Raw genomic sequence first — 13,796 nt, forward strand, 5'->3', positions numbered from 1 at the left:
ACGAAAATACCATCATTTTCTTTTCCTCCCTACAGATTCCTTCTGACAACACCTAAAACACGACTTTTTTTACAATAAGAGTTAAGCTAACAGGACATGAGACATTTCAAGCCTTACTTCTTCAGGCGAAAACCAGCTAATTTACACAATGAACAGTTCCTAGGAGAATATGATATGAGGCCAGGAAGAGGCTAACAACTAGAGAAGGGGATAGGCTGGGACTGTTTGCCTAAGAGCCTGCTGAAGGGCTCTGTTTTCTCACGTTATCTTCAGAACAGTAGTTCTCTACCCTTAGCTGCTGAGAGGAACTGAAACGTCTACCATCCTTCCCCTCAAGGACTGCTAATGGCCAAAAACCCGAAAGGGGCTCCACACACACCTGTAATATTATAAGTGTTTTGGCCAGCCGCCAGCATTTCTCCACACTCACCCTATAATCAAACTTTCCTACCAACAGAGGTAACGTGGAAGAGAGTACAGTATTAGATGGCAGAGGGACAGTACAATCCTCCTCCACCAAATTCTCACACGAGCAGCAGCTCAGCTCCCCCAGCCCTACAGCTCCATCCCTGCTCACCTCCTGCGAAGCCGATTCACCAGACTGCATTATTCCCACTTGGGCAAAGGGAGCAGAGGCACGTGGGACTCGGCAATGCACAGCAAAACAACGCTAATATGCAGAAGGACCCATGAGGACTAACAGCATCAAAAACATATTTGGTATTTACACCACTGTGGTACTCATACACTGCCCTTCACTGCATAGGATCTCTGGCTGTTGACAGCAAATGGTCTCTTTCTGCTCAGATCTCTCAAAATCTGCATCTCTAGTACTTCTTCACCAATAATTGCACTGCTGCTTGTCTCAATGGCTGGACCAACTTTCTAGGCAATAGCAGTGACCCAGTTCTCAGCTACACTGCTGCCCTTCTGAAGAACAATCGCAGAGGAGATCACATCCCCATTTACTGCTTTGCTCACTGCACAGAGCAAGCCAAGAGAACTGCGACAGTGGGTAGCGACATTCTCAGCGTGGCTGGAGAAGGAAGAAAGGTCACTAGTAATTGAAGTTGTTTGAGGGGGTTAAATATAGATGTTCACGTTTCTGGCATGTGCCTTACAATTTGAAGGTTTCTTCTGCGTCTCCAGGTCAGCTGGTTACTATACACGTGCTCTCCTAGATAACTTCATCCAAGAACACAGTCCTCTACTTTTTCTACTTCAACTCTTTCTCACGTATTGCGCAAGCATTTTCCGTTCTTGCTCCAAATCCACTACACAAGCCTGCTCAGATCTCCCTCTGGCCCTTCTTGAGTATGCCAGTTGGGACTTTCACAAGTTTTCTTACCAAGCCCTTCTCTAAGACTGTGGACAGTACCATCCTAACAAGTGAGATGGGTATGGCTGATACTGATTCTTATTCTTTTGCTCCAGGGCAATCTGCCAAAATGGTGAATGCCTCCTAGAAACGGGATTATGGTGGTGTGAGGGAAAGACCAGCAAGTAAAAATGCTCCCAATGAAGATACACAGTCCATTTGAGGAGTTCTACAAGGACTCTTCCAGTACCTCCGGTCCAGCCTGGGGACTGCCTCCTCCCAAGCACTGGTCCAGGATCACCCGCCAGGCTACGCCCAAGTACTGCTGCCTCTTCCCGTGCGCCCCTCAGATCTCAGTGCTCAGTTTTCGTTGGGAGACAGGTTTCATTCATGGATTCATGTCCACTTCTCAGTGTTTCCTCTTTCTGCCCCTTAGCACTGGTATACTTGTTTTTCTCCATTCCACTGAAATTGCCAAATTCTAGTTACTCTGCAACACAATTTTGACAATTTTCACAAAGCCTGCCTTACTTTGATCCAACAACAGCTGCTTCCCCATCTTTTTTTTTCTTTCTTCCAAATAGGTAAACCTTTCAAAAAACTAACTCTACAAGCAAGTCTACTTACTCAGTCTGGCCTCTGCTTTTCTTCTGAGTGACCTCTTCCTGGATACCTGACAGTCAGTCTGCCCTAAAAACATTTTAGTAACATCCTCAACGTACCTGTTAGGTCATGGGAAAGCTCCCAAGTGTTCTAGCACTACCTGCTCTGCTTTTACAGTCAACTTTATTTCAAACACAGAAAAAAAGCCCAGATGCAGCACAAGATAGTGCTTTGGCTATGAATCAAGGTGCTTGAAAAATTTATCTATTCTCTGGCTTCTTTTGGACTGAGACTCCTTTGTAGACAGTATTTCCCCTGTCTACCTATGCCTGCAAAACACTGAACACAGTAAGGGCTGTAAATACTGATTATGATACTATCAAAACAAACTCACAGAAATAATTTCTGGTAGAAGAATCATTTGGAACAGATTAAATCAATGTCACAGCTTAGGCTGCTGAAGTTAGATACCTGAAAACCCTTTTAATGAAAAAAGTAGAAACATTTTCCAGTTTTATATTCAAAACTAATTAGTTCCAGCATCACCAAACATGAGCAGTAATAGCTGTATTTGGAAATATCAACAACCCCTCACATGGTCTGCCCTATCAGACCCCTCACCTCATGCATCAAGGAAGGATGAGGACACTGAAAGGAACATCCCTTGCAAAAATCTACTAGAAGGAAGTCTGTTAGAAAGTTGGTACTGTGCTGTTAGAAAGCATTTTTTCTCCCTCTTATTTCCAATATTTAAAAAAAAACTCCTCTCCCATTAACTAACGTGCTAAAATATCCACTAAACTAATTTTCCTACTCTGTTCTGAAGGATGGAGAATTACTTGAGGTCAACAGACCCTCCTCTCCGTAGAACACAGACAGCCAGGCTTAGCACTGCTCCAAGACAAATGAGCTCGCATTAGAACCTGGCTCCAGCACAGGAGCCTGTACCTTCCAGATTGTGTATCACAGTCCTCACTGCCTGAACATCTTCTGCTCTCTACAGATCAGCATTCTCCAAGAGACCTTAAAAGAAGATCTGCGAGTAGTCTAATTGTTACTGACCACTAGTTCAGTAAGTTTAACTGAGACAAAGCATGCTTAGGCTGCCTACTGAATTGCCAAAGGCTTACCTGGGAAAAGCCTTCCAGAGAATTAACGAGGCTGGCTGGCAAGGAGAACACGATCATAACAGCATCATTAAATGAATTCTCTCGATCAGAGAAGAGGTGAGGACATCCCACACTAGAGCTTTTCTTCACTAAGAATGAATTCAAGGAACTCAAGTATGAGAAAGTTTATCAGAATTGATAAAAAGTAGTAATAAACTGCAAAACCCAGGTGGTATTTGCCAAGCATCCTAAGAGATATCAAGTATCAGTTTTCTACACTTAACAGTCTACCAATCTATTGCTTAAACTATCCTCACTGTCAGAGAAATGAAAGCATCAAATGATGATGCTAATTTAAAGCATATTTCAGGAGTGATAGAATCATAGGGTTGGAAGGGACCTCTGGAGATCATCTAGTCCAACCCCCCTGCCAGAGCAGGGCCACCTACAGTAAAGTCAAGTTCTGATTGGGAAACTGGTAGACTAGAATATTTCAGTTGGAAGGGACCTACAACGATCATCTAGTCCAACTGCCTGACCACTTCAGGGCTGACCAAAAGTTAAGCCATGTTATTAAAGGCATTATCCAAATGTTTCTTAAGCCCTGACAGGCTTGGGGCATCACCCATCTCTCTAGGAAGCCTGTTCCAGTGTGTGACCATCCTCTCGGTGAAGAAATGCTTCCTAATGTCAAGTCTGAACCTCCTCTGGTGCAGCTTTGAACCATTCCCACGGGTCCTACCACTGGATACCAGGGAGAAGAGCTCAGCACCTCCCTCTCCATTTCCCCTCCTCAGGAAGCTGGAGAGAGCAGAGCTGTAGAAATTGTATCACTGAGCAGAACAAGACGACAGATAGGAATTGAATAATAGCCAGACCAGAGTCATCTAATCCACACTTCAATACTCAACAGTATTTGTCCTTAAGTAACGTGACGATATGCAGGGCATGACAGTTCTTCCAATGCCAAGGAAACATTCTTCTTGGATTAAAGAAGGATAAACCTTGATTTGAATTACACATAATCTGCTCCTTTCGGCCTTTGTAAGAATCTAAAGATGACAACAACCATGCTGAAAGAACAGAATACAACCAAGCACAGTAATAATTTGTATTCTACTTAAGATAAGCTGAATGTCCTGGGAAAGGAGTTAATGTGGTATCTGGATAAAACTGATATTTATTAGCCTAATTAGTTGACTTCTTGCAAGAGAAAGTGGGCATATTCATGGATGATGAGAAAGGAGTAGGGAATTGACACTGGCACTCTCCTCCAGAAGTGTTTGCTCACTACCTGTAGAATGGATGGGGGGAGTTACAAAATGGGCTGTTTTAATACTCAAAATGCTCCTTATGGGATGTTGGCTTTTTGGCTTGGGTTTTTTTTTTTTTTTTTTTTTTTGTGTGTGTGTGTGTGTTTCATTTTGGGGTTTTTTTATTGCAAAGTCAACTTTCCTTGAAACCATACTCTTCAAAACATGCACACAGGATGCATACTATTTACACGGTGGTCAAAAAATACTGTATTCATGTTCCTTTAGACCATTTCTCTTGTAAAATGAGAGCACTATTTAATCAAGACAGCAGTGCTGCTTCTGTATGACTTTAAGAACTCTACTTATCTTTCACATTCCTGTGGAATTGTATCAGTCAGATCAAACTGACAAACCCAGAGCAAGGAACATTTTGCAAAATAAAAAGTAACTCAAGTAACCAGTATCAGGTGCCTCTCACAGGAATACTCTCCCAGTTTCTAACAGTTACCAACTCAAGGACTTCCTGAGTCATAGCTGCTATCCAGTTAAATGGCTAACTACACAAATTGCTCTAAGAACCCGTGTAAACTTAATGCAGTCACAGAATCTTACACAAACAATTTCACAGATCACCTACATATAGCTGAAGCACCCTCTCCACTATTTGGCCACAAACCTGCTTGCTATTAATTTCATTTCACAAACTCCAGTGCTTCTCCTCAAAAGGAGAGCAAACACTTGTCTCCTACAGACTTTCTGTTTGCTATTCAAGACACCCAACATCTCCCGCAGTTGTTCCTTTTCCAGACTGAAGAGAAGCCTAGGCTGTAGTACAGCTTCCTATATCTTTGACTGAGTTAATACTTGAAAATAATACTTCGAAATAATTCATATGGGTTTTGAGGAGGCAAATAGCATCTCACCATCTACCAGAATTACTAGAGACAACCAAGAAGATCTAAACAAGGCTATCAGACTGGGATTTTTAAAAAAGCTTTTGACAAAATTATCAAATAGTCTTATGGAAATTAAGGTGTGACGGGGAAAAGAAATGCTAATCCATGATGGAATGTAAATGATTAAGAGTCAGGAAGGAGCAGGGTTCTGCAAAGGCTCTGTGATGTTTATATGCAGTCTGGAAAAAAGAAGCCAACAACAAATGAAAAAAATGACTTCTGACAACAGTTATGCAGGCAACTCAAAACAGACTACAATGCTGTAAATGAGCGTCACGATATTACACTACTGCTTGAGAAAACACCCTGGGGAAAAAAATAAAATAAAAAATAAAATAAAAATCATCACTCTTGAGTGCTAGTACATGCCAGAGAAAGACCACCTCAACCACACAAACACAACCACAAGCCACAGGCTCCTTACTGCCATGCAGGAAAGATGTAAAGCCATCACAACTATGTTCAGAAAGAATCAGAGGAACACTCATCAACAGTTGACAAAGTAAAGACACCATAAAGATGAAACTATAAAAATACAATGCTTTCGTATCTTGAATGCTGTACTAGTTCTAGTTCTCTTGTTGAGAAGGGCACAAGGATGATAACCAGTACAGATGGCTTCATGCAAGGAAAAAAATAATAATAATAGAGTACATCGCTTCAGAAGCTTTGAAAAAAAACAGGCAAGCATCCATTCCCTTTGTCCTCTTAATGAATGCTACAAAACTAGTGTATTCATTATTTCTTGAAACACAAGAAACAAGGAGCCCTGGGTCTGAAAACAAGGGGAGTGCCTTTTTCAACATTTGCATAATTTGTGGAAAGCACTGCCATTCAGCGCTATGGAATTTAACTGTAAGTCAACAAAAAAAAAATAGAAAATTTCTGGAGATTAGGTGTGCTGTTACTTGTTAAAGATGACCACCCAGAAAGAGTCCTCAGCTCACAAAATCCCTTTGATTCTGATGGCCAAAAAGACTATAGCGCATGCAAGAGGACAGAACACAAAGCTTACACTAAGTTATTGGTCACTATCACAATGTGATAGGAAACCATCTGGGCTGATGTCTTCAATTAGCGCGGCTGTTTTATGCTCTTTTCTACAGAAAGAAATCAGAATAAAGAAAAATCCTCCTCTCACCAAGATGTTGGTTGAATACAAAGTTGTTGCTGATCTTGTGCATCAGTGATGGAAATGAGTCATACGCCTTTCTCAAAGCACAGCATACACACCACAGAAATTGAGACCACGCTAGCAGTGAAATTTGTTTAGGTGACTTAATTTTGATGATACAAGGAGGCATTATAACAAAGTTAAGGCCAAAATCCTTTGGGTAATTATTTTTGCTCATGCAGAATAGTTTCTTCCCATGTAGAAGAAGCGGGCTGGATAAAGAGCTGACCAATAATTCTGATCCAACCTTGTTATGTCTGGAGGAAATAAGATAATCAGGGCATTCGAACTTTAAATAAAATGCAGGTTGATAGGAGGCATTTAGGACTTCCTCTACTCTTAGAAGCATTAAAATAATTCTCACCAAACTTCCAGTTGTAAGAAGTACAGTTAAAAAAGCTTGTGGTTCGAACTTGACGATTACAGACTTTTCCTGAACCTGAACACAAAAAATTGCACTGTGTTTTAGGAGTATTTTATGGAAGATTTCCGATGAGAAATGTGGCTGCTTCAACTGAACAACACATTCCATTTGTACTAAAGCATTTGCCCAATTGCACCTTGGCACTATTTATGTTTTCTTGTTACAATGCAGTTCCGCACAGAACTAGATTTTACTGGTTCACTCTGGTTCCCTTGGTTACTTAGAAACAAAATCTCCATGGAATACAGTGAAATTTGGAAATTGTATACAAAATTTAATTCCTGAGAGCAGGGCCATAAATATTCTATTAGAGAGAACTACAAGTTTTACAGCACCAAAAGAATGAATTCAAATGACACTGAATTAAACAGGAAAATGAATACGAAGAAGGGAGCAACGATGCAATGATTATATGATAAGATTATTCCGACATTTTCAGAGTGAGAACAGGTATGTTGGAAATGTTACTTTACCTGTAGAAGTCAGAGGAGGAAGGAAAGACAGGACCTCTAGAATTTGCAAGTCCAGCCACTGCTGTTGCAGGTCACCTTGCTGTAACCTTTATGCCTACCATGAAGCTATTCCAAAGCCTTGTTATTCTGACAGTTTGATGACCATTCTAAATTTTTGATTGAATCCTTTCATTTCCATCCCAAATTTTTTGTTCTGTCCCTTCAGCTATAAAAAAAAAAATCCCCAATACTATCCCTCTTTAAAAATACTTTAGCCATTGAAAACCAGTGTTGTCGTTATTTTACTAGACAACTCAAGATCTGGTTGTGTCAAAGTAAGACTGCAGTTTCCCCACCAATGAATTTGCCCATGCATCTGTTTCAGTTTGAATTGAGCTTTATTAAGTACAGACTATGCATTTTCATCAGTGGCTTCTACAACAGCACCGGCACTTCCCTACCTTACAAGTAGGTATCTATTATTACTCATCATGTAGAGTGTTAGTCTTTTCATTTATTTTTGAACAGCTGTGTGTTACTTGTGACTGATGGTCATTCCGTGATTAGCCTATGTACTTGTGTGTACGTCCCTTTTACTGCTGAATATGAACTCGAGCCCTTTTACTTCTGAATAGCGAGTTTCTGGCTTTAAGAAGAAGTTCTTGTTCTTAGCCCCTATTTTCCATCTTACATTTCTGCATTTTATCTATTTTCTACTGTTCTGGTCTTCAAATTATACCAAAAGGACTGGATAATACTCTGGCCTCTATGTTGACCATGCCTGTGTCACTAATGAGTATTGCGGTCTCTTTTGTCAGCGTAATTCATAAAAAACCTCCCCAACACTATAAAGGTCAGCCCACAGAGTCTATTCAACTGCTATTGCCTCCTCAGAGCCAATTCCTTATAAACTCACAGTCCTTCTGTGAACCCCTCTATTGCTTCCTAAAATGATCATCTCCCATGTGTTCTGAAAGAAAGTCTTGAAGAAAGCTGGTTGGATGTACTATATCTGCCCAAGTCAGCCTTGGGCAGATATAGTACATCTCCTTCCCCGCCTTGAATAATTCGTTCCTTCACAATATAGTCCAGCAGCTGGACATGGTGAAGTTCAGATTTTCCCATAACAGTTTATGTATGGATTTGTTGGGCTTAAGTTTCAGCGTAGGTTTTTAAAAGATTAAACCACCTATGACCGACAACTCTTTCTTCTGTATTAGAAACAGAAAAATGTGTTTCTTCAGTTTCTTCACCTTGTGCTGTACAGGCCAGTCCACTGCTCTGTGCAATGCAACAGGATGATTCTGTATAGATAGTTTCTGCCATTGATGGCAAACCCTCTACTGCAGAACTACAGATTAATGGAAAAAAAATAAATAAACACCAACAGGGACAGACAGTCAAGAAGATGACAGTCAATGAAGAAAAGAAAAGCCCAAGCTAAGCTTAACCTTGGAAGGAGCATACTGAGTAAAAAAAAAAAAAAACAAACAACAACAAAAAAAATTCAGAAAAAGAGGACAAAGCCATTAGTGCTTTAGGATGTGATGCTAGCTGGAAGTATGAATAATAGAACTGAAGTTTTACGAATTAGCTGACAGTATCTCTTTGACAAGGCTAAGATTCAACGTTGACATGCCAACTGGGTTACAACAGCTACGTCCAGCTGAAAGTCAGCAGCCTCTCTGAAGTAAGTCCTACCCAGTCTAAAGAGAAATTATGAGTTGTAGCTATTAAGGGCACAGACAGGAGAACTTTAATTCTATTGTATTAGTTTAAAAGTAGGTCAATAATTTAGGTTTCCAAATGTGGACTCAGAAGCCTAAATTTAGCCACTTCCTAAAAATCTTGGCGTACGTGACTATTGTACATACCTTCATGCCCAACCTCAAGGACAAGATGGAATTTCCAGAACTCAAGAGCTCGTCTTCTCCAGAAATTTGTATACAATCATTGCCAGGAACAGCTTGGTTTTGGCTCAGAGAAACTGATGAGCAATTGTTGCTTTTAAAACATACTATTTCAAATTTACATACATTCCAGGACAAGCTTGATATCCCAACTAATGGTGTGTCAAGATAGAGAGCAAAGAAAGATTCACGAGCCGAAATTCAGGGTATAACAGGACAAAAGGAGAGACAGGCAGTATCTGAGGTTCACCTCAAAACTACATTGCAGATCATTTAAGCCCCAAAGAAATTACTTTTACTCGCTAAAACCACTTCAGAAGGTGGTCCTAAAAAAGTTCTAATAAAACTAGCATATGTAATTGTTATCTATCATTTTCTAATCTCATGGTATGGCTAAATTTTAATCCATAGAAAGTATTGGCAACATCTCTATTCCAACTTTATTCCAATTTTAAATGCATAGCCCATGTCTTTGCTAACAAGTATGGAAGAACTACAGTACATGCATAAACAAGTACTGGCACAGACAAGTACTACGAAGACAGCATTCATTATTTTTCATCTATCTTGAGCTAGTTTAACTGTTGGAAACACAAGAAAAGAAAGAATAAATATTTTATGGACTATGAAGAAGTAACCTATCACATCATAAAAACTAAATCAAAACCAGAACTTAAAACCGATGAAAACATTAAACTTCAGTAGGGAGATCTTTTCTGGAAAATGGATACCAGAACAGCATCCACGTTAGGAAAGAACAGATACAATGACGGAGGCAAAACTCAAAAGCCTGGGCTGCAACTTAAAGACATGAAGAAAATCCCTATTTCTCTTGATTATATTTAAGATGTATTTCTCATATGACTCGTGTTTGCAGTCCCCAAGGCAGCTCTACTTAGAGGCAGAAAAATAAATAGATAGGTAAAGACCACGATTTTGATGTTAACATAGGTGGATGTGACTGAAGATAATTCAGCACAGAACAAGCTGCTACTGACCATGAAGACACTCTGCGACTCCATGTTTTCTGGTCACCCAAAGCTCTCCCTGTGAAGATCTACAGTGCTATCGATACAGAAGACTTTTCAGTGCTTGTGTAAGACATCAAGGATGCTGCAGGATACATTTACACTGAGACTTTCTGGAAATCAGAGCTTCAAATAACAATACTATTGTATGTTAGCAAGCCTGCTACTGCAAACCATTTTCACTCTGGAGAATCCTACCTGTGGAAGATCTGTCACTTATTCAATATCATAACTGTGTGCTCTTTGGTTTGCTCTGGAAGAAATATACACTTTAAAACTGTGAGCTAGAATCTGTAAGCAGAAATCATACAAAGTTTTAACATGAAGTAAGTCCTATTTTTTTTTGCAGACTACAAAAGTAACCCAAAAGTAAATAAACCCACCTGGTAGGTGGATTTATCCTCATCCACTGGATGAGGCAGTGGAATACCATCAGCCATAACCACCTAATACTTCCCATTTTTGGTTGCCTATTCAGCAGAATATAAACACTGAAATTGGAAGCTATCCATGTTAGCTTCCTGCTACACTTTATTTATTTATTTTTTTTTACATTTATGAAACAACAGCTTACCTGTTTCAAAAGAAGCATTAAGGAAAAATGTTAAGTTTTTCCACACAAAACCATATCTTTCACCATGCCACATCTATGCATGACAATTTGCCTAATATCAACCTGAATCAGGTATGCCTTTTGCTACACTGGTATAAACACACAGCTTGCCCAAACTTGGTCTCTAAAATATTACAATGTGCACATGTACAATAGAGGTACAAAGGAAGATAAAGAGCTTCCACAGAATGCGTAAGGAGAGAGTCCATATGCAGGCTTTGCTTTACCCGAGAAGGATTATAGTAAAAGGACATACAGGTTGCAAAATGCATATTATCAAAAAAATCTTAGAAATGTCAGAATGAAGCAGGTCCTGGCACCCAAACACGACCCCCTAACTCCTGGGTGTGAGACCCTGGCTTAGATCATCTCCCTGACACCCCTTCCACCTCATTTCTCCATCATTCAGTGCAACGGGTTGTGCTTCAAAACCAAATCAGGTCAGCACCAGCACAGTGAAGAAAGCTGTCTGTCTGTCTGGCCCTGCCCTGTTTGCAGCAGAAGCCAGAAAGCATATAGCTACAGAGGCCCTCATGGTTATAGTTGTTACAGTCCTCCCCTCCAGATGGTATTTATTTAGGATTCTTCTGCAGTAGCATGCAAGTTACTGAAACGAAGCATTTCACGAGTTGTACTTCTCCAGCTGTTCAACCAATAGCTTTCAAAGGCAGAAGCCATTCCAATTTACCACTGAATATAATGCAAGTTATGAACACTTTCATATGAAAAAACTCAGAAAAAAATGTAAAGATTTTTCAAATTTCAAGTTGAACATCCAGAAAGTACTAACACTAAATAATTTTTGGCTTTATCTACTGTAACATGTCATCATTTTATGGAGCACCATCTTGTCTCATACAGATGCTTGTTATTGTGTATGTTCAGCACAAATAAAATATTAAAATATGAGAGCAATTCTTTTCCATGAGAGGGTTAAATGGTTTTACCAACTAAAGCAGGCACTTATAAAACAGGTCAAGATTAAAAAGTATATTCACTAAGCATCCATTCACTGAGCAGTATTATCAAAGCACTGAAAGGTAGGGGACCTGGAGTAAAAACCAGATGACTATGCAATTAAAGACTGCAATCATGCATGCACATACATAGCCAGCTCATACAAACATACAAGTGCTTGACTTTTCAGCTGTAACACTGTGTCATTGTCTACACCATTTAAAATATAAGCGCACACATCCCCCAAATAATCAATGCTCCGGCACCCAAAGAAGATGTAACGTATCAAAAAATTCAAAGCAAATGAAACAGGGCCGCAGGTAACCTAATCTAAGGCCGTGCTTTCGACAGAAGCTTGGCCCAGATGATTTCCAGAGATCCCTTCCAACGCGGACTTTTCTACGATTCTAAAACCAGCCAAATCCTCAGTCCCGATACTGCTTCTCCTGTGCATCACTTCGCCCTGACTTCTTAACTCAGGACAATAAAAAAAAAAACCCAGGCTAGTTTCAAGCTGATGGATGTCTCGTACCAAAAACATAACTCGAGCAGAAAATATGATGTGCGCGACATCGCACGCTCTGTTTAAGCTCTTGGGAAGGGTCACAGCACCTCCGGGGAGCGCTCCCACCCTCACCCGGGGCCTTGCGCCCAGGCAGCCCGCGGGGCTGCAGCCCCAGCCCGGACCCCCGCCGGCCCCGCGCCGCCGCAGCGGGCAGCCACCGCCTCTGCGGGGGGCGGGAGCGCAGCCCCGGGCGGACGCCTCAGTCCCACGGCCCTACCCGCCCCGTGCTCCCCACGCCCGCCCGGTCAGCCCCCGCCCGGCCCCGCGGCCCGCCGCCACTCCCCCGGCCCGGCCCGGCCCGGCGGGCACCCGCGCTCCGCCGCAGCCCGCAGGAGGCCCGCGGCACACCCAGCGGCGAGAGGCGCGGCGGAGAGGCCGCGGCCCCGGCCCGCTCACCAGCTGGGGCACTCGAAGAGCGAGAGGCCGCCGCCGCCGGCGGAGTTGGCGTTCGCCGCCATCTTGCATCTGCCCCATTCAGGCGGGCGGAGGGCAGGATGGGAAGGTGGCGGACCGGCGCGGGAGGCGATCCCAGCCTGCCCCGCGCGGCGCCGGCGGGGCGGGGCGGGGCGGGCCCGGGGCGGGCTGTGGGGACCCCGGGGCCGGCCCTCGGCGGGCACCGCCCGCCCCGTCCAGCCCCGCGCCTCCGCGGTCGCCGCGGGCGGGCGCCCCCCGCTGCGGCGGGGGAAGGAGGGCGGGTGCAAAGCGGACCAGCAGCGGAACGACCGCCTCAAACCCGCCCGTCACAGAGCTTCAAACCCGCGTTGAGCCGGTGCTTCGGCATCGCCCCTTTCCACTGACCAGCGGACAGAAAACCGATTAGGTGGCGGGTAACCGAGTCACGTGCTTCGTTACAAGAACTGATAATTGGGCTGATACGAGGGAAAAAAAATCGCATTTCTCCAGTATCGTCCCAGGGCAGCCGTGGCTCAGCGGCCTCGCACCCGAGCGGTGCGGGGACAGCCGCCGGGAGAAGCGGCGGGGAGCAGGCTCAGCCCTCGGCCGGCGCCAGCCTGCCCCGAGAGAGTTTCCAGCATCTCCCAGAGCGGTGGAACACACAGCCCAGAGACAGGAACGCCTCGTGCCGGAACCGAGAGCTTCCAATGGCGATTTTTCACGCTCAGAAACATCAAGACCGCAGCAGTTCCACTGCAAGTTCAATGATGTAAAGTGGAGAAAGGAGACAAGCAATTACAGGCAATCCTGAGTCCAGCGAGCTGGACTGGTGTTCTCAATTCCAGCTTCCAGAGGACTAAAACAGGCTAGAGTGAGGATGGATCCTACCAATATGCACCCAGGCTCTCATCTCAGCATGGGGAGAAGGCAAGCGCTTTCATTTTCATATGGAGATATGACATCCCTGCAGCTGGCACTGCACAAAGCAGCTGGCTCTACCATTTAGGAGAACTATTTTAAATAAGGAGCATTCCCCTT

The 13,796-nt window shown here is 43.0% G+C and overlaps 1 protein-coding gene across 1 annotated transcript in view; it reads right to left on the reverse strand.

The window, feature by feature from the left end:
• Nucleotides 1–12,844, reverse strand: part of PPP1R8 (protein phosphatase 1 regulatory subunit 8) — a 29,219-nt gene extending 16,375 nt beyond the window's left edge. Inside the window, exon 1 of the mRNA XM_082493994.1 lies at nucleotides 12,762–12,844. Coding sequence (XP_082350120.1) covers nucleotides 12,762–12,823 — 62 coding nt within the window. The 5' untranslated portion in view covers nucleotides 12,824–12,844. The remainder of the gene's footprint in view (nucleotides 1–12,761) is intronic.
• Between the last annotated feature and the right edge of the window lie 952 nt (nucleotides 12,845–13,796).

Source organism: Vanellus vanellus (genome assembly GCF_965231255.1).
Source record: "Vanellus vanellus genome assembly, chromosome: 22".
In the NCBI taxonomy this organism is placed as follows: Eukaryota; Metazoa; Chordata; class Aves; order Charadriiformes; family Charadriidae; genus Vanellus; species Vanellus vanellus.